The sequence below is a fragment of the Bos indicus genome, chromosome 19 (assembly GCF_029378745.1).
Source record: "Bos indicus isolate NIAB-ARS_2022 breed Sahiwal x Tharparkar chromosome 19, NIAB-ARS_B.indTharparkar_mat_pri_1.0, whole genome shotgun sequence".
Lineage (NCBI taxonomy): Eukaryota > Metazoa > Chordata > Mammalia > Artiodactyla > Bovidae > Bos > Bos indicus.
Window position 1 is genome coordinate 30651792 of NC_091778.1, and position 21848 is coordinate 30673639.

Genomic DNA, 21848 nt, shown 5'->3' on the forward strand with positions numbered 1-21848 from the left:
ACCACTAGTGCCGCCTGGGAAGCCCAGTGCAATACATAACCTGTGCACTGCTAGCATGTATGTGCTTCAGTTTTGCAAAAAAAAAGTTGATAGGAGATTATCCAGAGAATTGCTTAAATTGATTTTCCTTTAGTCAACGAGGACATAGATTTATCACTTCTACAGGTGGGAAAACTGAGGCTTGGCGAGATTAAGTGACTAGTCGTACAGCTAGTAAGTGGCAGAGTGGGAACTAGAACAAGTCCAGTTTGTGTTTTCACTACAAGACAGCTGCTTCTGGCTTTGCAAGATCCTGTAAGACACGAACGGTCTCAGAATTATACATGCTTCTCAGAACTACACACAAACCAGGCATCCTTCTCCAAAAACATCCTGGAGAGCATGTGTTCATGACCTGGGAACATTGTGTCCAGAGAAGAAATTCTACCAATTAGTCTGCTCAGTAAACTGAAGACCTCCCTCAATCTGGCCTCTTAACTTTGACTGATGGCTGTGAGAGTTAAGGTCTCCATCATTTCACCTTTTATGTTGCGCTTTGATTACTTCAGTTGCTTAAAGCCTCATTAGAACAAAGGAAAGCATGATTGATTACTTTTTAAAATTTTTATTTGATCGAAATTATGCTTGATTTACAGTGTGTTAGTTTCTGCTGTACAGCAATACAATTCAGTTATACATACATTCTTTTTCATGTTCTTTTCTGTTATTATTTATCACAGGATGAATATAGTTCCCTGTGCTATACAGTAGAACCTTGTTGTTCATGATTAATACCTTTTTTCTTAAAAATTCATACCGTTTTATTCTATAATAAAAACATTTTTCTAAACCATGATCAAAAACTTTGCTGGGCACAGCCCAAATGTATATTTACATGGTTAAAATCTGCATGATAATTTAGTCACTTAGAGTGGACTTTGAGAGTCAGAATGTTGGGGTTCACATCCAGACTTCACCTTTTAAACTGTGTGAATTTGGGCAATAAGGCAAAACTTCTTCTGCTTTTCTGGGCCTCAGTTTCTTTATCTGTAAAATGGGGCTAATAATAATACCTAACTCATGGGCTTCTCGTGACAACTGAGTTAATGAATGCATCATAGGCTCCTTTTTGAAAGTGACACAGAGTGGGTGAGACCATGTCAACAGGCAAGCCTGAGACTCAGAAGCCAGGAGCTTTCTCTAGAGAATGTACCAACCACTGGCAGTGCCAGTCGGCTCTGGAAGTCAGGACAATGTGTTCTATGTTGTTCTCTCGTGTCTTTTTTATTGTTGTTTGGTGAGGCTCACCAGCTGACCACAGCCAGACTATTATTCATCCAGTCTTCCCATTTTCTTGTTCATATGGCACAAAACTTCTTTTTTTTTTTCTCTCTTCTGTGCAGCATGCAGGATCTTAGTTACCCGACCAAGGAGCAAACCCACATCCCCTTCAGTGGAAGTGCAGAATCCCAGCCACTGGACCACCAAGGAATCCCCTCAGAACATTCTTAAGTTACCGCTTGCCCCTCAACACCACACACAACAATAAATCAAAAGAAGGAAGATGAGGCCTGGATATCTCCAAGCAGGGTGACCCTTTACCCTAATTTGCTTGGATTTGAAGAGATTCCTGAGACTTTCAGTTTTAAAATCAGGACAGTCCTTGGCAAACTCAGATAAATTTATCACCCTACCCAAAAGGTTGTTGAAGGTATGATAGTAAAGATGAGGTTGAATGGAATGAGCTGAGATCTGTCACCAAGCCAGGATAGTGATAAAAATCACATGTGGAACTGATAATTTTAAAACTATAACACACTCATTCAATTGTTTATTCACCAAACAACCACTGAGGACTTACAACATGCTGAGAAGATTTTAAGTGCTAGAGGACAGAACAGGCAAAGTTTGCCTTCCTGAAAATTCTATTTGAGTGTGTGTATGTGGGAACAACAGATATCAAGTGTCAATTAGTGATAAATTCTCTGAAGGAAAGAAAAATTAGGATAAGGAAACAGTAGCTGTGTGGTGTCTAAATAGATCAATCAAGGAAGGTTTCTCTGAAGATGTGATATTTGAGCAGACACTTATTGAAGGAGCAAGCCAGGAGAATATCAACCAGGCACAGTATTTCAGGCAGAGGAAACAAAGGCAAACTCTTTGGGAGGGGAACTTGGCTGCACAGGAACAGAGTAAAGGCCAGTGGGGAAGGAATGAAAGGAGCCAGGAATACTGTAGTAAGCAATGAAGTGGCAGAAGTGGCCATGGGCCAGATAGTTAAAGTCTTGCAAATGCAGCTAAGGATATGGGGTTTTACATGCCAGCTGTTACTATAAAGCTAGCTTTATTCTTCCTATAGGGCTTCCTAAGTGCCTTAGTGGTAAAGAATCCACCTGCCAATGCAGGAGATGTGGGTTCAATCCCTGGGTCAGGAAGATCTCCTGAAGAAGGAAATGGCAACCCACTCAGGTATTTTGCCTGGAAGATCCCATGGATAGCGAGCAGGAGGGCTACAGTCCATCCAGTGGTAAAGAATGGCACACAACTGAGTGATTAAGCACGCACCCACTCGTTCTTCCTTATTCTCTGTTGAGGGCTGGCCCTCCCAGTTCAGTTCAGTTCAGTCACTCATTTGTGTCTGACGTTTTACGAACCCATGGACTGCAGCACGCCAGGCTCCCTGTCCATAACCAACTCCCAGAGTCCACCCACACCCATGCCCATTGAGTCGGTGATGCATCCAACCATCTCATCCTCTGTTGCCCCCTTCCCCTCCTCCTCTCAATCTTTCCCAGCATCAGGGTCTTTTCGAATGAGTCAGTTCTTTGCATTAGGTGGCCAAAGGATTGGAGTTTCAGCTTCAGCACCAGTCCTTCCAGTGAACATTCAGGACTGATTTCCTTTAGGATGGACTGGTTGGATCTCCTTGCAGGCCAAGAGATTCTCAAGAGTCTTCTCCAACACCACAGTTCAAAAGCATCAATTCTTCAGCCCTCAACTTTCTTTATAGTCCAACTCACATCCACACATGACTACTGGAAAAATCAGAGCTTTGACTAGATGGATCTTTGTTGGCAAAGTAATGTCTCTGCTTTTTAATAAGCTGTCTAGGTTGGTCATAACTTTTCTTCCAAGAAGCAAGCGTCTTTCAATTTCATGGCTGCAATCACCATTTGCAGTGATTTTGGAGCCCCCAAAAATAGTCTGTCAGGGTTGCTGTGTCTATTTCCCATGAAGTGATGGGACCAGATGCCATGATCTTAGTTTTCTGAATGTTGAGTTTTAAGCCAACTTTTTCACTCTCCTCTTTCACTTTCATCAAGAGGCTGTTTAGTGCTTCTTTGCTTTCTGCCATAAGGGTGCTGTTATCTGCACATCTGAGGTTATTGATATTTCTCCCGACAATCTTGATTCCATCTTGTGCTTTATCCAGCCCAGCATTTCTCATTATGTGCTCTGCATATAAGTTAAATAAGCAGGGTGACAACATACAGCCTTGATATACTCCTGTCCCTATTTGGAATCAGTCTGTTGTTCCATGTCTGGTTCTAACTGTTGCTTCCTGACCTGCATACAGATTTCTCAAGAGGCAGGTTAAGTGGTCTGGTATTCCCATCTCTTTCAGAATTTTCCACGGTTTGTTGTGATCCACACAGTCAAAGGCTTTGGCATAGCCAAGAGAGCAGAAGTAGATGTTTTTCTGGAAATCTCTTGCTTTTTTGGTGATCCAATGGATGTTGGCAATTTGATCTCTGGTTCTTCTGCCTTTTCTAAAACCAGCTTGAACATCTGGAAGTTCATGGTTCACGTACTGTTGAAGCCTGGATTGGAGAATTTTGAGCATTACTTTACTAGCATGTGAGATGAGTGCAATTGTGCGGTAGTTTGAGCATTCTTTGGCATTGCCTTTCTTTGGGATTGGAATGAAAACTGACCTTTTCCAGTCCTGTGGCCACTGATGTGTTTTCCAAATTTGCTGGCATATTGAGTGCAGCACTTTCACAGCATCATCTTTTAGGATTTGGAATAGCTCAACTGGAATTCCATCACCTCCACTAGCTTTGTTTGTAGTGATGCTTCCTAAGGCCCACTTGACTTCACATTCCAGGGTGTCTGGCTCTAGGTGAGTGATCAAATCATTGTGATTATCTGGGTCACGAAGATCTTTTTTGTACAGTTCTTTTGTGTATTCTTGCCACCTCTTCTTAATATCTTCTGCTTCTGTTAGGTCCATACCATTTCTGTCCTTTATTGAGCCCATTTTTGCATGAAATGTTTCCTTGCTATCTCTAATTTTCTTGGAGGAATCTCTAGTCTTTCCCATTCTGTTGTTTTCCTCTTTTTCTTTGCATTGATCACTCAGGAAGGCTTTCTTATCTCTCCTTGCTATTCTTTGGAACTTTGCATTCAAATGGGTATATCTTTCCTTTTCTTCTTTGCCTTTAGCTTCTCTTCTTTTCACAGCTATTTGTAAGGCCTCCTCAGACAGCCATTTTTGCTTTTTTGCATTTCTTTTTCTTGGGAATGGTCTTGATCCCTGTCTCCTGTACAGTGTCATGAACCTCCATCCATAGTTCATCAGGCACTCTGTCTATCAGATCTAGTCCCTTAAATCTATTTCTCACTTCCACTGTAAAATCGTAAGGGATTTGATTTAGATCATACCTGAATGGTCTAGTGGTTTCCCCTACTTTCTTCAATTTAGGTCTGAATTTGGCAATAAGGAGTTCATGATCTGAGCCACAGTCAGCTTCCAGTCTTGTTTTTGCTGACTCTATAGAGCTTCTCCATCTTTGGCTGCAAAGAATATAATCAATCTGATTCCAGTGTTGACTGTCTGGTGATGTCCATGTGTAGAGTCTTCTCTTATGTTGTTGGAAGAGGGTGTTTGCTATGACCAGTGCGTTCTCTTGGCAAAACTCTATCAGCCTTTGCCCTGATTCATTCTATAGTCCAAGGCCAAATTTGCCTGTTACTCCAGGTGTTTCTTGGCTTCCTACTTTTGCATTGCAGTCCCCTATAATGAAAAGGACATCTTTTTGGAGTGTTAGTTCTAGAAGGTCTTGTAGGTTTTCATAGAACTGTTCAACTTCAGCTTCTTCAGCATTACTGCTTGGGGCATAGACTTGGATTACCGCGATATTGAATGGTTTGCCTTGGAAACTAACAGAGATCATTCTGTCGCTTTTGAGATTGCATCCAAGTACTAGGCAATGACAGCCCACTCCAGTACTCTTGCCTGGAAAATCCCATGGATGGAGGAGCCTGGTAGGCTGCAGTCCATGGGGTGGCTAAGAGTCGGACACGACTGAGTGACTTCACTTTCACTTTTCACTTTCATGCATTGGAGAAGGAAATGGCAACTCACTCCAGTGTTCTTGCCTGGAGAATCCCAGGGACAATGGAGCCTGATGGGCTGCTGTCTATGGGGTTGCACAGAGTCAGACATGACTGAAGCAACTTAGCAGCACTGCATTTCAGACTCTTTTGTTGAGTGTGAGGGGTACTCCATTTCTTTTAAGGGGTTCTTGCCCACAGTAGTAGATATAATGGTCATCTGAGTTAAATTCCAGTCCATTTTAGTTTGCTGATTCCTAAAATGTCTATGTTCACTCCATTTGCTTTGATTCATGGACCTAACATTCCAGGTTCCTATGCAGCCTTGGATCTTGCTGCCATCACCAGTCTCATCCATAACTGGGTGTTGTTTTTGCTTTGGCTCTGTCTCTTCATTCTTTCTAATCTGCTCTTTTCCTACTCAGCTTTGGTTCATTCTTTCAAACAACAGTTTAACACCTGCTCTTCATTTAACAAATGGCTTATAAAGACACTGCTCCAGGCATCACGGATTAGCAGTTGGTTCTCTCAGAAAGCTTAAGAGCTAGTTAGGGGTAGGTGAGTGGAACACAACATTGAAAACACATGAAAAAATCAGTAGCCCTGGACTTGGAGAGAAGCCCCCAATAACAACTGGGAAGAAATCAGGTTTCAATTTCCCAGAGAAGTGAGGAATTCATTTCCAGTGCACGCAAGGGCATTTTGGGAGGAGTGCGCCCAGGGCATCCTGGGAGGACTGGGCCCCAGGGCATCCTGGGAGGAAGGAAAGGCCGAAGTTCGGTTCAGTCGCTCATTCGTGTCTGACTCTTTGGGACCCCATGGACTGCAGCATGCCAGGCCTCTCTGTCCATCACCAACTCCCGGAGTTTACTCAAACTCATGTCCATTGAGTTGGTGATGCCATCCAACCATCTTTTAGGATTTGAAATAGCTCACCTCCTCTAGTTTTGTTCGTAGTGATGCTTCCTCAGGCCCACTTGACTTTGCACTCCATTATGTCTTCTGGAAAGGCCGAAGCAATGCCGCCATTGTTGGAACCAGCCTGGAACCTGTGGTGGAGCTTGGCTGGTGAGTGTTGTGTTTGCGAGTATGTGAGAGAGGAAGGCCTTCATCATTCTCTCTGAGATTCCAGAGAGTAACTGTGTGTGGAAAGAGGAGGGTGTGAAACCAGACGTGGGGAGGGAATTCAAATGCCCAGATCTTGGTGACTGGGCCTCAAGGAAATTTTTGAAAATTTTCAAGTCATCAAATTGCATTTGAAGCGTTTCAGTGCATTTATAGGCATGTTATTACATTGCTTATACATATACCTCGGATAAGCTAAATCCATTTTGGGGTATTAAATATTGTGGGTATCAATTGAATTACTTTGCTGAATATGCTAGAAAAAAAATATTTGAGTCTTTTTCTCAGAAGGTACCACCTTTCCCATCCATACCCTTAATGATATTTTTTATAATTTGAGAGCTCCCACTGTGTTGTGCCTCAGTTTCCCTGAGCGAGAGCCATAAGCTATAGATTTTGTGAGGAGCTGAGAAAGTAGCCTGACCTCTTGTGAAGGTCAGGCTACTGTAATTTAAGAAAAGTCACGTTTGGGGTGTGCTCCCCAAGGGGGATATTTTTCTTCTTCATCAGCGAAGAGGTTTTCTTTTTCTCTCTGTGGGCTCCGGAAGCAGCATCTTGGTGGGGCTTGGAGCCAGGAGGGAGGAATCAGGCTGGTAAATTCCACCGTTAAGTAAGGTTCTTTCCATCTGCCCACAGCTGATTCTTCTGCTTCCTACTTAGGAAAATGTGACCCACTTAAGTCCGCAGTGAAGGTGCCTGGGGACACTGGTGTGTGTAACATGCACCCAAACCTCTGTCACAGCCAGGAGGTAGAATTTAAGTTTGCTCACTGACAGCTGCTGTGTTAGCCCTGGAATGTTAATCCTTAGCGAGAGTGTGGATGAAAGGCAGCAGCTTTTAGCAGTTGTGTTAATGGTCTCATCCATCAAATGACCCACTCCTCTTCACCGTTCTCTTGTCAGTTATACCCATGTCTTTGATGAGAAGTGGATATGAAGACATCTTAAGAAGCAAGTTCCTTTTATTTATTGTATTTTATTAAAAGAATTTAAAACAATTTCAAAACTTAGGTACACATTGTAGAAAGGTGGAAAAATATAATCAAACATACTGAAAGAAAAATTTAAATCACTACTAGATTTTAACATAGAGGTAATCTCTACCTAAATTGGGTGTGAGTCCTTTTATACGTTTTCCCCCTATGTTTGTAAACACATAAATATTTTTTTTAATTAAAAAAACGTGTTTTTAAACAAATACACAGTTGGGATATCAGCTTGTAAGCATGGTTTTGTGTTATGCCTTTACAGCTTATTAGATTATGGAAATTCTTATCATGATATTAACTCTTGTTCTACGTCATAGTATTCTAGTAAACTTGTGCACGTGTGTTTATGTATATCTTTATGAAATTCATATAATAGACTTCCTGAGCAAAGGCTATGGATGTTTTCGGGTTTGCTATAGTGCGGTGCCTGTCATTACTGTCTCCACCATAATGATATTGCATAAAAAACCAAAAAGTATTCACTAATGATTGTCCCAAGTCCAAACTCATATTACTTGCCATATGACAGGCCCATAAATTGAGAGACAGTTGGGGCAATGAATAGTGACTTTATTCAGAAAGTTAGCAAACTGAGAAGGTGGTGGACTAGAACCGCCAAGAACAATCTTACCTGAGTTAGAATTCAGGCTTCTTTTATACTAAAAGGGAAGGGAGTGTGGTTGGTTGTTGCAAACTTCTTGGTGTTGGACTCCTTTGTTCTTGCAGCTGTCCATGTAGGTCAGGTCATGATGTTCCTGTGAACCTCCAAAAGATAAATGTTATTCTCTGTTTTGCAACTTTTTATCTCTATACAAATGGAAAAATGTTATACCCTTAAAGATCAGAGCCTTAGGAGTGGGCTATCTTATATATTTCAAGCTACAGGAAACATTCTTATCTTGTAGCAAAAGCTATAGAATACAAAATGTTAAAGTAAAAGAAACATTTAATATAGAGTCAGATTTCTTATTCCTTATTGTGGTATGTGATCATGCTGATCATCAGGTGTTGGAAACATACAACAGTCAATGCAGCATGATTGCAAAATAAAATGACAAATACTGCAAAACTTACAGAATTTCCTGAAGTTGATGAAAGTGGTATTAGAAATCTGCTTGAATTTTGCAAAACAATTCCAGTGTGTTGCAGCAGCATTGAACTAGTTAATGATTAAAGATCTGAAAATGGGCAAAGATGATGATCCAATAAGTGTTTCAGGAGAGAGTAAGTTTAGGATCAAAGGATTAGGAAGGCAATAAAGGCATCACACTTTTTTTTTTTCGTTGTTGTTGTTGCTGCAAAAGACGTTCTTTATGATGGACTGCAAAAATCAAACATAAAGGGTGCCCTATCATACAAGATCCTGGGAACTATGTCCCTTTCCTCCCAACTCCAACACTGATTTATTCTTTGTTCTAAGAGTTAGCAGAGATGCAGTTACAGTGTAAATCCTGTGAGGTACAGGAGCAAATAAATTTATTTCAATACTTCTGACTTGATTTTTATTATTTATTTTTTGTTTCACTGGGTCTCCATTGCTTTGCTTGGCCTTCTCACCACGATGGCTTCTCTTGTTGCAGAGGCTCTAGGCTTGTGGGCTTCAGCAGTTGTGGCGTACAGGCTTAGTTGCTCCGAGGCATGCGTGATCTTCCCAGACCATAGACAGAGCCCAAGTTCCCTGCATTGGCAGGCAGATTCTTATCTTTTGGGCCACCAGTGAAGTCTTGTCTTGATTTTAAGATAAAACCCCAATCAGACTTTTTCCTCACTGTGTAATTTTGGACTTAGTTTTAATTTAGATTCACTTTAAGTGATTTCTGAGGCACGTGATTGTCCATGTAGAAAATCCCAAGGAACTTCCTTCCCCCCAAACTCAGAACTATGAAGTGAGTTCAGTAGGGTTTCCAGATATAAGATACACACACAAATGTCAGTTTTATTTCTTTAAGCTAGCAATAAGCATGTGAGCCCTCAAATTGAAAGTACAATACCATTTACAATTGCTTAAAAACAAAAAGTAAAAGAAAAATTTAGATGTAAATCTAACAAAACATGTACAGGACTTGTGTACTGGAAACTATAAACCAAGAAAGAAAGAAATCAAAGAATAGATAAATGGAAAAACATAACTTATTCATGAATTGGCAGAATCAACATAGTAAATAAGTCAGTTTTCCCCAAACTGGTAAATACATGCGATTCCTATCCAAAATTTTAACTCTGGCTTTAGACATACAGTGTCCTAATTATTATTTTTGCAAAGCACTGTAGTTGCGGTATTTCCCCAGTGAAATTTCCTTCTTTTGCTCCCCTCCACCCCTACCCCACATGTTATGGGAGTTTAGTTCCCTGACTAGGGGTTAAACCGGAGCCCTCGGCAGTGAGAGAGTGGAGTTCTAACCACTGGATTTCCAGGGAATTCCCCCACAGTGAAAAATTTTAAACACCTTATGGGTATATAATTGATACAGAGTGAAGTAAGCCAGAAAGAAAAACACCAATACAGTATACTAATGCATATATATGGAATTTAGAAAGATGGTAACAATAACCCTGTATATGAGACAGCAAAAGAGACACTGATGTATAGAACAGTCTTTTGGACTCTATGGGAGAGGGAGAGGGTGGGATGATTTGGGAGAATGGCATTGAAATATGTGTAATATCATATATGAAACGAGTCACCAGTCCAGGTTCGATGCACGATACTGGATGCTTGGGGCTGGTGCACTGGGCTGGTGCATCCCCAGAGGGATGGTATGGGGAGGGAGGAGGGAGGAGGGTTCAGGATGGGGAACACATGTATACCTGTGGCAGATTCATTTTGATATATGGCAAAACCAATACAATTGTAACGTTAAATAAAATAAAATTAAAAAAAATAAAATACTTTTCTATTTTCATTGAGAAAAAAAATAATAAAGAGTCTTGACATATGTGTACGCTGTGACACCATCATCTGAATCAAGATGATGGACGTGTGCCTTATCCTCCAAAGTTTTCTCCTGGGCCTTTGCAGTATGTCCTACTGCCCTTCTGTACCTCCCATAAATCCCACCTCCCTATCCCTATCTCTGTATTGGTCAGTTTTCAACCACTGTGGTTTCATTTTTAGCTTCTAGAATTTTGTATGAATGGAGTAATGGAGTCTACACTTTGTGGTCTGACTACTTTCACTCAGCAGAATTATTTTGAAATCCATCCATTTGTGTGTGGGGGGTGTGTGTTTGTTAACAGTTTATTTTAATCTTCCCTGGTAGCTCAGTGGTAAAGAACCCCACCTGTTCTTTAGAACAGGAAGGAAATGGCAACCCACTTCGGTATTCTTGCCTAGGAAATCCCATGGAGAGAAGAGCCTAGTGTGCTACAGTCCATGGGGTCACAGAGTCAGACATAACTTAGCTACTAAACAACAAGTATTACATTATATAAATTTACCATGATCTGTTTGCCTGTTCACCTGTTGATGCTCATTTGGATTGTTTTCAGTTTGGGGCTGTTACAGATAAATATGCTGTGAATATTTGTGTTCAGGTTTTTGTGTGGACATAGGTTTTCATTTCTCTTGAGTAAATACATCAAAGTGGAATGATGGGAACAAATGGATAATTAACTTCTTAAGAGACTGGCAAACTTTTTTCCAAAGTGATTGTGCTGTTTTACATGATCACTAGCAGGTGTGAGAAGTCCAGTTCCTCTACCTCTCGGTTAACACTTGGATTTTCAGCCATTGTAATAGGTGTGTCAGTGATATCTCATTATGTTTTAATTATTATTCTCCTGATGACTGATGATGTTGGGCATTTTTCATATGCCCGTTTGCTCTCTGTATATTTTCTTTGGTGAAATGTTTGTCTTATATTGGTTCTTTAAAAATTGGGTGATCTCTTTTTAGTGAAGATAGATTTCTTTATATATTCTGGACACAAGTCCTTTATCAGGAATATGATTCTCAGATACTTTTTCTCAGTTGGTGGCTTTCTTTTCATTCTCCTTAATAGAGATTTTCAAGGTGCACAAACTTTGATGAAATCCAGAATATCATTTTTTTGCTTTCATGGCTGTGTTTCTGTGTTGGCATCTAAGAAATCTTTGTGTGAACCAAGGTCACAAAGATTTACTCTTATGTTTACTTTTCAAAGTTTTTATGATTCTACTTTTGGTTCCTTCTTTGATCCAAAGTTTTATTTAGGAGAGTATTTAAATTTTTTTCTGGTTTTAAATTGTTGTATTAACTTTAGATGTTTATGAAACTGTGGCCTGTTCATTTTGTACTGTAAAGGTGTGGGCTGATAGGGTTGGGAGGCAGGGGATAGTGGATGGTAGAAGATGGAGAAGGACAGGCATGCATAGGTACAATTTTTGTCTAGATTGCATTTTTGTTTTATTTTCTCCTTGTTTTCTAGAGACCAAACACCTCATGTTTATCCTGGACTAAATCTTTCTTGTCTTCAGTTCAGTCGCTCAGTCATGTCTGAATTTTTGCAACCCAATCTTTGCAGCACGCCAGGCCTTCCTGTCCATCACCAACTCCTGGAGCTTACTCAAACTCATGTTCACCGAGTTGGTGATGCCATCCAACCATCTCATCCTCTGTCGTCCCCTTCTCCTCCTGCCTTCAATCTTTCCCAGCATCAGGGTCTTTTCCAAAGAGTCAGTTCTTCACATCAGGAGGCCAAAGTATTGGAGTTTCTGATTTATTTCCAATGAATATTCAGGACTGATTTCCTTTAGGATTGACTGGTTGGATCTCCTTGCAGTCCAAGGTACTCTCAAGAGTCTTCTCCAAAACCACAGTTCAAAAGCATCAATTCTTTGGCACTCGGCTTTCTTTATATAGTCTAACTCTCACATCCATACATGACTACCGGAAAAACCATAGCTTTGATTAGATGGACCTTTGTTGGCAAAGTAATGAATATTCTTCCTTTATTCAGAAGTTCTCATTCTCTCTGACCCATTCATCTATCCGATCTGTCAGAAAATCCTGTGTACACTACACAGTATATCTAGAATCATGTGCTTCGCATCATCTCCTGGTGCTATCTTTCTAGTCTGAGCCACTGTCATTTTTTAATATTTTATTTTGCAGTAGGCTCCTAACTAGTCTCCCCAGTTTCTACCTCTGCCCTCTTCAGTCTACTCTCAACACAGCAGTCAGAGTGATTCTTTCAAAGGCATGTTAATATCACTCCTCTGCTCAAAACTCTCCCAAAATTTCCCATCTCTGAGTAAAGACACACGTCCTCAGGGGGCCCTCAGGCCCTGCATTTTCTCTGGGCTCCCAGGTTTCCTCTCTTATGCAGTACCTGTCTTGCTGATTCTCCTCTAGGCCTGCTGGCCACCTTCCTGTCCCTGGAACCTGCCAAACTGCCTCTGCTTCAGACCTTTGCATATTCTTTTGTTCCTCTGCCTGGAATACTCTTGCTTCCCTTAGGTCTCTGCTCAAATGTGTTCTTATTAAAGATGCCTTCCTCAACTCCTCTTTACAAAACACTAACTGCTTCCTTCTTCTTATTATTTTTATTTCTCATCAGCACTTATCTGACACATTACACAGCTTCCTATTTGTTCATCGCCTTTCTTTACTTATAGAATATAAGCTCCTAGAGGGTGAGAACTATGCTTTGTTCATGGCAGTTACCAAGAACTGAGAGCAGGGCCCTGTACACAGTAGCTGTATGGAGTGGGTGCACGAATGGGTCCTGTCTGAAGGAGTAACCTCAGGGAGTGTTTTACATAGAAATGTGTAACAATCTTGAGAGATTTAATAGAATCAAGTCCAGCAAAAGATAATTGTGTGTGTGTGCGTGTGTGTGTGTGTGGTGGAGGTGGAGATGGGAAAGGGGATGCTGGGTGGTGAGAAAGGTACAAACACTGAATGTTCCGGAAAGGCATATATACTGTTTAAAAGATAACAGCTAGGTGAGAACTGTGTTTGAGAATAAGGAATTCTGGAAATAAAAAAATTACACTCTGGTTCAATTTATCAGTTCACTATGGTTTTTATTTATTCAACAATAAGAGAAAAAAATCACAAAGCAAGTGACCCAAAATAGCACATTTTGTGCATTTCTTCAGGCCCTTGGCAGCACCAGGCAGGTGTGTTCACTCTGCACTGACTTTTGTGTGAATCTCCCGGCTCTTCACCCGCAGCTTGTTGACCTGGGACTCGGCAATGTCAGCCCGTTCCTCGGCCTCCTCCAGCTCGTGCTGGAGCTTGCGGAGTTTGGCGAGATTAGTGTTGGATTGCTCCTCCTAAGAATAAAGTTGTGAGAATTAGACTTCGTGGTTCTTATTGCACTTGTCACGAAACAGGATTATTTCCTCAACTCAGATACTTCTTTCTTATGGTCTGTTTGTCATATTTGACTTCAAATCCAGACCGAACTTGTAGTTTCAATTACTTTTTTGACTCTAAAGAATGAAAGAAGGAACAGTTTTGAAATGGAAGAGACAGGCTCATTATGCCCAACCCATGTATATGTGAAATCAGTTTACCATGTATGGGTTGTGTGGAAAGGAGGAAGAGACCATCTATGGTCACAGAGATTAGAAAGTAAATGTAAGATCAAATTATTAACTTTGGGAAAATTCCACTTAATTTTTTTTTTTTTTTTTGCCATATGTTTTGACTCTGGTATACAGAGATGGGAGAAAAATTGGGCTAGGAAGAAAGTAATGCCCTCCGTTGGCTGGACTTCTTTCTGTTCTGTCGCTCCCTTTTGTGTGCGCTTTTCTTATCTCCTACCGACTACGTTGTGTCTGGAAGAACGGGGAACAACCAGGAAAGGTGAAGCTGGAGAGACTTCCAACACAGCCCAATTTGCTATAGCAAGTGTGCAGGGATAAGCCTCTGCTGATGACACTGGTTAGTGAGTGAAGGAGTCAGTTGGGGTAAAAGATTTCTATTTGGCTTTTGGGAATACTTGATTCTTCCCATTTCTAGAGGGACAGGAATATTTATCTTGGTGTTAGATTTTCTACTGGAGATTCTTTGCAGCTATCAAGTAAGGTGGGTTATTTGGAATTTTCTTTTTTCCCCCCAACCCCTACAAATTGCTTAATAATAAAAATATCTCCTCTTGAAATCTTATTCCATAATTAGAATTTGGGAGTAAATTCAAATTTATATCATTTCTTAAGAATGATATATTCTTACTTATCTCTTTTTTGTCATAAATCCTGGGTTTTATTTGTTTTTAATTAATTTATTTTAATTGGAGGCTAATTACAATATTGTGGTTTTTGCCATACATTCACATGAATCAGCCATGGGTATAGATGTGTTCCCCATCCTGAACCCCCCTCCCACCGCCCTCCCCATCCTATCCCTCAGGGTCATCCCAGTGCACCAGCCCTGAGCACCCTGTCTCAAGCATCGAACCTGGACTGGCGATCTATTCCATATATGATTATATACATGTTTCAGTGCTATTCTCTCAAATCATCCCACCCTTGCCTTCTCCCACAGAGTCCAAAAGTCTGTTCTTTACATCTGTGTCTCTTTCTAATTAACACATTCTCTTAATACCACAGAAGTTTTATTCTTCTCTTAAGGGCTTAAAGATACTTACAGCCTCCTCAGCTTGTCTCTTGTATGACTTCACCTTCGCTTGTAATTTATCTACCAGGTCCTGCAACCTGAGTACATTCTTGCGATCTTCCTCAGTCTGGAAGTTAAAAAAAAAAAAAAAAGGTCTGCATTCAATCCAATAAAATAAACCTAATATAGGTGGTGACATAAATCACTTTGATATGATGGCAGGTGGGCCTGGGGTAAATGTGGTCGACACTGAGGCTTCCTTCATAGTATTAACAGTAGCCACTCTTGATAAGTATACCATGTGCAGGAACTATGTTAGAGAGTTATACAGTTCTTTAATCCTTACCTCCCTGCTCTGGTGAGTAGAATTTACAGGTGATTAGTGTTAGGTAACCTATCAGAGTTTAAAAAGTAAGAGAGGCCAATACCAGTTGACCTGGCCTTGAAACCTATATTCTTTCTTCACTTACACTATTTTTAAAGGTATTCCTGATTTTTGTGGCTTAGGAGAGTGCCCGTGATAGGTGATTGTGTTATTTGCCCCTTACATATATCAAGCTAATGTGTAGCTATTTTTGAGTATCACACAGTCTGTAGGTTTTCTTTGGGCAGGAAGTCTGGATATTCTAGAAAGCTATTCCCCTTACCTGGTAGGTGAGTTCCTTTACTTTTCTCTCATGTTTCCGTAAGCCTTTAATAGCCTCAGCATTACGCTTCTGCTCACTTTCAACCTCTCCTTCAAGTTCACGTACCTACAATCAAGAAAGATAATTATATAGTCAGTCTTGGGGGATATTAATTGACTCATGACCTACTGATGATACTGGGTGGATGTCCTCAGCCCCAGGGTAAGGATGGAAATCAATATACAAGAAGAGAGAAGGGTCGGGGGTGGGGGGGGGCGGTGGTGGTGGTGGTGGTGGTGGTGACTTTTTCCCTTCCCAGATTCAGAGATTGAGAGACCCACCCTGGCCTCCAGCTTCTGGATCTGCTTCTTCCCACCCTTCAGGGCCAGCTGCTCAGCTTCGTCCAGGCGGTGCTGCAGGTCCTTCACCGTCTGCTCCAGGTTCTTCTTCATCCGCTCCAGGTGGGCGCTGGTGTCCTGCTCCTTCTTCAGCTCCTCAGCCATCATGGCCGCCTAATTAGTAAATAAAACAATACTGTAATCCTGGTAATAGCAGGTAACACACACAGTATCATTAAACAAATGCTCATTTGCTCACATCAGTGATTGCCTTCTTGGCCTTCTCTTCTGCATTGCGTGATTCTTGAATTACTTCTTCCACTTCACTCTGGAGTTGTGAAACATCATTTTCCAGTTTCTTCTTCGTGTTGATCAGGCTGGTGTTCTGTTAAAAGTAGTGGAAATTTATAAGACTAGTAGTTTGAACACTTGGGATTTTATTGATGTCTTACTTGTTGACTCAAACAGGGGACCTAATAGCAAGATTTCACTAAACTAAATGTTTGTTCCATGCAAAATGTTAATCATTTGCAAGGTTTGTCGCGTCCCCCTGATTGCCCATCTGATTTGTGTGTGAGGATGTGTGAGGTTCAAAAATGCCTATATTAATTAATTGCTCTTTCAATTATATGTCAAACAGACATCACTAGTATTCTATCCTTGAAACGTTCGAAAATAATTGCTTCTTTTTGTGAGAGTGCCTGGCACTGAGAGTTCTTCTATTAGAAGGAATCTATTTTCTGTTAACTTGAATGTTTTGCTCCCTTTGGGAGTATTGAATAGTAATTCAGAAGAGTACTTCTGAAAACATTTTCTTAAAATTTTGCCCTGTGGTTCTCTAAGGGAAGCAATACCACCTCAGTGGGTATTTAGAAACTTTTAGGGGTGGATATTTTTGGTTGTCAAAATGACTAGGGTATTTAATGCCTTGGCAGGTCAGTGATGCTGAATGTTGTGCAAGGCAAAGGGACTGTAAGCACTGTAGTGGCTGAATGCTGACATGCTTCTGATGAGAAATATTAAATGGAGCATTTTCGGATTGTGTAGTCAGTGGATAATCTTTATTTAAGCTTATTCCACATCATGGTTTTGAAAATAATCTAAAGACTCAAGCCCTAATTTTAAATAAAAAAAAAGTAATACCCCTGTCCCTTTTTTGGTAGAAAATCTAAAAAAGAAACACAGACACCAAAAAATCACCTATAATCTCATCACTTCAAGATAATTGCAATTAATATTTTAAAGCATCTCCTCCATCCTTCTAAATATACACATATTTATAAAAATGGAGTGGGGCTTCCCTGGTGGCTCAGTGGTGAAGAATCCACAGGCCAAAGCAGGAGATGTGGGTTCGATCCCTGGGTTGGGAAGATCCTCTGGAGAAGAAAATGGCTACCCACTCCAGTATTCTTGCCTGGAGAATCCCATGGACAGAGGAACCTAGTGGGCTACACAGTCCATGGGGTCACAAAGAGCTGGACATGATTTAGCGACTAAATGGAAGCAGCAGCATCACAGTCTACAGTATTTGTTTGATATGAGGGTGTCACCTGGGTGTGCAGGAGCTGGACGCGCTCACTGGCATCCAGGAGCTCCTGCTCTGCGATCTTCCTGCTCCTCTCCGTCTGCTCCAGGGTGGCCCGCAGCTCCTCGATCTCAGCCTGCAGCAGGTTGGCTCTGCGCTCCACAATCGCCAGCTGCTCCTTCAGGTCCTCCTGGCCACGGAGAGCATCATCCAGGTGGAGCTGGGTATCCTGTTAGGTTAATAAAAAGGCCTTAGACACTCTAAAGAAGGTGTGAACATCCTAGGAGATGAACTGGAAGAATGGGCTGGTACCAGGCACAGGAAATGACAGGCCTGTCATTTGAATGAGCATGAAAATGGCGATGTTACCAGCTAGGGATTCTTGTTGTGTTTTATGCCATCAACTGGTTATTTTTCACGTGCTAGGATCATTTATGGTGCACTTTCTATATGCTCTACCCATCACTTGACATCTCTTTTCTCACTTGATCCTCAAAAGTAACCCTACGAGGTGGTAGTTTCATTCTTATTTTGTGGAAGAAATAGAAGTTCTGAAAGGTTAAATAATAACTTGCCTAAAATCAGGCAGTTAGTAAGTGACAAAACTAAGACTCAACCCCAGGCCTATTGGCGCCAAACTCTTCTAATTTCTCTCATATCATATCTCTGGGCTTCTGGGTTATTTTCCTTTTTACATAATATTTCTTTAAAAATATATTCTATGTGTACTTAATTTAGCTCCCTCATACTATGAATTGCTATAATTTGTTAAAGGGAAAAAAATGGATGGTTTAACAAGCTGTTGTGATGAATGGGAGACAGGTTACATCCCTCACTCATCTGGGCTGTACAGTGGACCCATCTACCTTCAGGATCCCTTGGGTGTTCCTGTAGTTCCTCAAGCTCTCTGCAGCCAAGCGATTGGCATGGTTCAGCTGGATTTCCATCTCATTGAGATCTCCCTCCATCTTCTTCTTGACTCTCAGGGCATCATTCCTGCTCCTGATCTCAGCATCCAGTGTGCTTTGCATGGTCTCCACAACTCTAATGTGGTTCCTCTTCAGCTGTTCGATTTCCTCATCTTTTTCAGCAATTTTCCTGTCCACTTCAGACTTGACCTGGTTCAACTCCAGCTGGATACGCAGGATCTTTCCCTCTTCATGTTCAAGAGATGCCTTAACAAAACAATGATCAATTAATAATGGAAAATGACTGGAGGATATTCCCTTGTGAGCCAAACCCTTACTAATATCAGTTTGTCTAATTTTACAAAGTACAATACAACAGCTAGGCAATGGCACCCCACTCCAGTACTCTTGCCTGGAAAATCGCATGGACAGAGGAGCCTGGTAGGCTGCAGTCCATGGGGTCGCTAAGAGTTGGACACGACTGAGCGACTTCACTTTCACTTTTCACTTTCATGCATTGGAGGAGGAAATGGCAACCCACTCCAGTGTTCTTGCCTGGAGAATCTCAGGGATGATGGGGCCTGGTGGGCTGCCATCTATGGGGTCGCACAGAGTCGGACACGACTGAAGCGACTTAGCAGCAGCAGCAGCAGCAGCAGCAGGACTCTGCTAGGTAAATCATCCTTCTGTTTATTTAGTCGTGGATTTTAGAGGAAAGCTCTGTAATAAGGGTGCTTTGTAAAGTATAAAGTGCTATACTAATTCCTATTGTAGAAATTCTCAGTTTTAAAACATATATATATATATATATTTCTGATTACAAAATAGATGTTCACTGCATCATGTGGGCATAATTTATAAAAACAGAGAAAACCTTCCTATCGTGCCTCCACTCAGAGGCATAATTTTAATGTGGTGCATTTTCTTCTAGTTTTTTTCCCTGTATATATACATATTTCAGTTCAGTTCAGTTGCTCAGTCATGTCCGACTCTTTGTGACTCCATGAACCACAGCACGCCAAGCCTCCCTCTCCATCACCAACTCCCGGAGTCCACCCAACCCATGTCCATTTACACATGATAAAATTGTATATGCAGATATATGTCTTGCTTTAAAAATTATCCTCTACCATAAATATTTCCCTGTATTAATTACATTTAAATGGCTGTAGAAAATTTCATCATTGCATCACTTTATTTTTGGATTGGATAGCTTATGTTGAAACTTTGCCTCCATTTAGGACAGTCTTAGGGGATAGATTCTTAGAAATGGAACCGATAGGTCATAGTATTCCATTTTTAAGACTTTTGATGACTGTCATCAAATTGCCCTTCATCAAGGTTATATGAGTTCAAAGTTTCACCAGCTCTGTAATAATGGATCCCTTTCATAGTACCATTGCCCAACATCATAATATATACCTCTGCTTCCTCTAAAGCAGCCTGAATTTCACATTTCTCTTGTTCCACTTGCTTCTTTATTTTTTCCAGTTCATGGATTTGCTTCCCTCCCTCAGCAATCTGCTCAGTGAGGTCAGAAATCTCCTCTGTGGGTGAACAGAAGGGAGAAGAGGTCAGAAATGGAGAGGTCCTGCCAAGGCCATATAGGATAGAGAATTTCAAGTGCACTCACGCTGCAAGTTCTTGTTTTCTCTCTTTAGGGTTTCAAGTTGGTCCAGGGACTCCTCATAGGCATTCTTGACTTTAAACAGCTCAGTGCTGAGAGAGCGGGACTCCTTCTGGGAGGCCTCAAGCTCAGCCTGAGTTTCCTCATACTTCTGTTTCCATTCTGATAGGACCTGAAAAGCAGTCAATTGTCAGCTGATGGAGAAAGGGAGACTAAGTATTAATAAAACGTGGGTGGAGTTTATATAGGCTGAGCCACCTTGTCAAAGTTCCTCTGCTTCTTATCGAGAGCCGCGCAGGCAGCATTGGACCTCTCCACGTCGAGCATGAGGTCCTCAACCTCATTCTGGAGCCTCTGCTTGGTCTTCTCAAGGGAGGCGCATTTGGCGTTCACTGCTTCTACGTGTTCCTCAGCATCCTGCAGACGCTGGGCCAGCTTCTTCCTGAGAAGTAAGCCAGGCAATTAAGGGGAAAGGTCAGGAACAGGGGTAAGTGCTAAGCTCTCAGCCCCCTTTCACAATCCTAATTCTGAACTATGAAATAGACGTCAAGTAGCACGGCTTTCAAAACTGTGGTAGCCAGAACTGCTTTCTAGATGGATAAACTATGAAAAGGTCCAAAGTGGTGAATGGTTGAACGCAAGTTTTTTGTTTTTGAATTCTTAGAGGCTGTTGTTGGAGCTGATGTTGTATGTATCTTACTGCATATGGTTTGGGGACTTGCAGGCTTCTGATTGAGTATGGTAGGGAGAATGATTAGCAAGGGTAATTCTATTGATTAATGTATATCTCACCTCATTCCAAAAAGGATTTGAGACTAACTGTTGGGCACAGATATACTGGGCATATTCTTTTGCTTTCTCAGACTTTCCATTTTATTTTATATACTTTTTTTTCCCTAGAAAAATAGCCAGTTTCTTTTAATCATGTATATTTGGAGAGTCTCACCAGGAAAAGAAAGGAATAAATCAGGACAATTCATGCAGTCTAAGCAAAGGCGGGGTTCTTCCCCCCACCCCACTTCTGAATTGTCTACATTCTTGCTTTATTCTCAACTGTGTGCCAAATATACAAGCCTAACATATGCAAAAACCCTTATCCCTGATGCTCTAGAAGATTTACTGAAGGTCTCCTTTAGTCTGTACACAGACTAAGGCTTTACTTTATTCAGACTGACCCTGGACATTATGCACAGTTTGGGTGGCCCCCATTATGAGTTTTAAGAGATCTGTCTTTGTGCCTCAGTACTTAAGAAGGTGGTCTCTGGCATCAGAATGTCTGATTCTAATCCCAGCTGTACTATTTATTAATCATATGCTCTTGTGTTAGTTGGTTAACTCTCACAGTCTCAATTTCCTCATCTGTAAAATAGGGATACAAATAACAATGTGATGTAATATTGCTATGAAAGCATTTAAATGTTAATATGTAATATATATTAGTATTGGAGACATGGTATACACTCAGTAAATGTTAGCCTGTGCTATTGTTATGTTATTATCCTCATCACAGATCTTTCTGGGAGTTGCTCAGCTAGGAAACCTGTCATTTTCCTCTTCCAGAGTTCACAGTACACACTTGGCCTCCTCCAGCTCCTCCGTGCGCTGGATGGCGTCCGTCTCGTACTTGGTCCTCCACTGGGCCACCTCGCTGTTGGCCTTGGACAGCGCCCTCTGCAGCTCGGCCTTGCCCTCCTGCTCCTCCTCGTACTGTTCGCGCAGCAGGTCACAGTCGTGCCGGGAGGACTGCAGGGCGTGGGCCAGGGCGTTCTTGGCCTGCGGAAGTATGAGTTCACTGACTTGAAATCATTTCTTCAGTGATATTTAACTTATACACTTAAAGTAGAATCTA

The 21848-nt window shown here is 41.3% G+C and overlaps 1 protein-coding gene across 1 annotated transcript in view; it reads right to left on the reverse strand.

Annotated features, from left to right (window-relative positions):
* Window positions 1–13409: 13409 nt before the first annotated feature.
* The window catches only part of LOC109573384 (myosin-8), a 29775-nt gene continuing 21336 nt past the window's right edge, over window positions 13410–21848 (reverse strand). Inside the window, exons 29-39 of the mRNA XM_019980559.2 lie at window positions 21576–21772; window positions 20258–20441; window positions 20006–20171; window positions 19795–19919; window positions 18331–18639; window positions 17490–17693; window positions 16199–16324; window positions 15943–16113; window positions 15623–15727; window positions 15007–15102; window positions 13410–13687 (exon numbers count right to left, since the gene is read on the reverse strand). Of these exons, the coding sequence (XP_019836118.2) occupies window positions 13538–13687; window positions 15007–15102; window positions 15623–15727; window positions 15943–16113; window positions 16199–16324; window positions 17490–17693; window positions 18331–18639; window positions 19795–19919; window positions 20006–20171; window positions 20258–20441; window positions 21576–21772 (1833 nt within the window). The 3' untranslated portion in view covers window positions 13410–13537. The remainder of the gene's footprint in view (window positions 13688–15006; window positions 15103–15622; window positions 15728–15942; window positions 16114–16198; window positions 16325–17489; window positions 17694–18330; window positions 18640–19794; window positions 19920–20005; window positions 20172–20257; window positions 20442–21575; window positions 21773–21848) is intronic.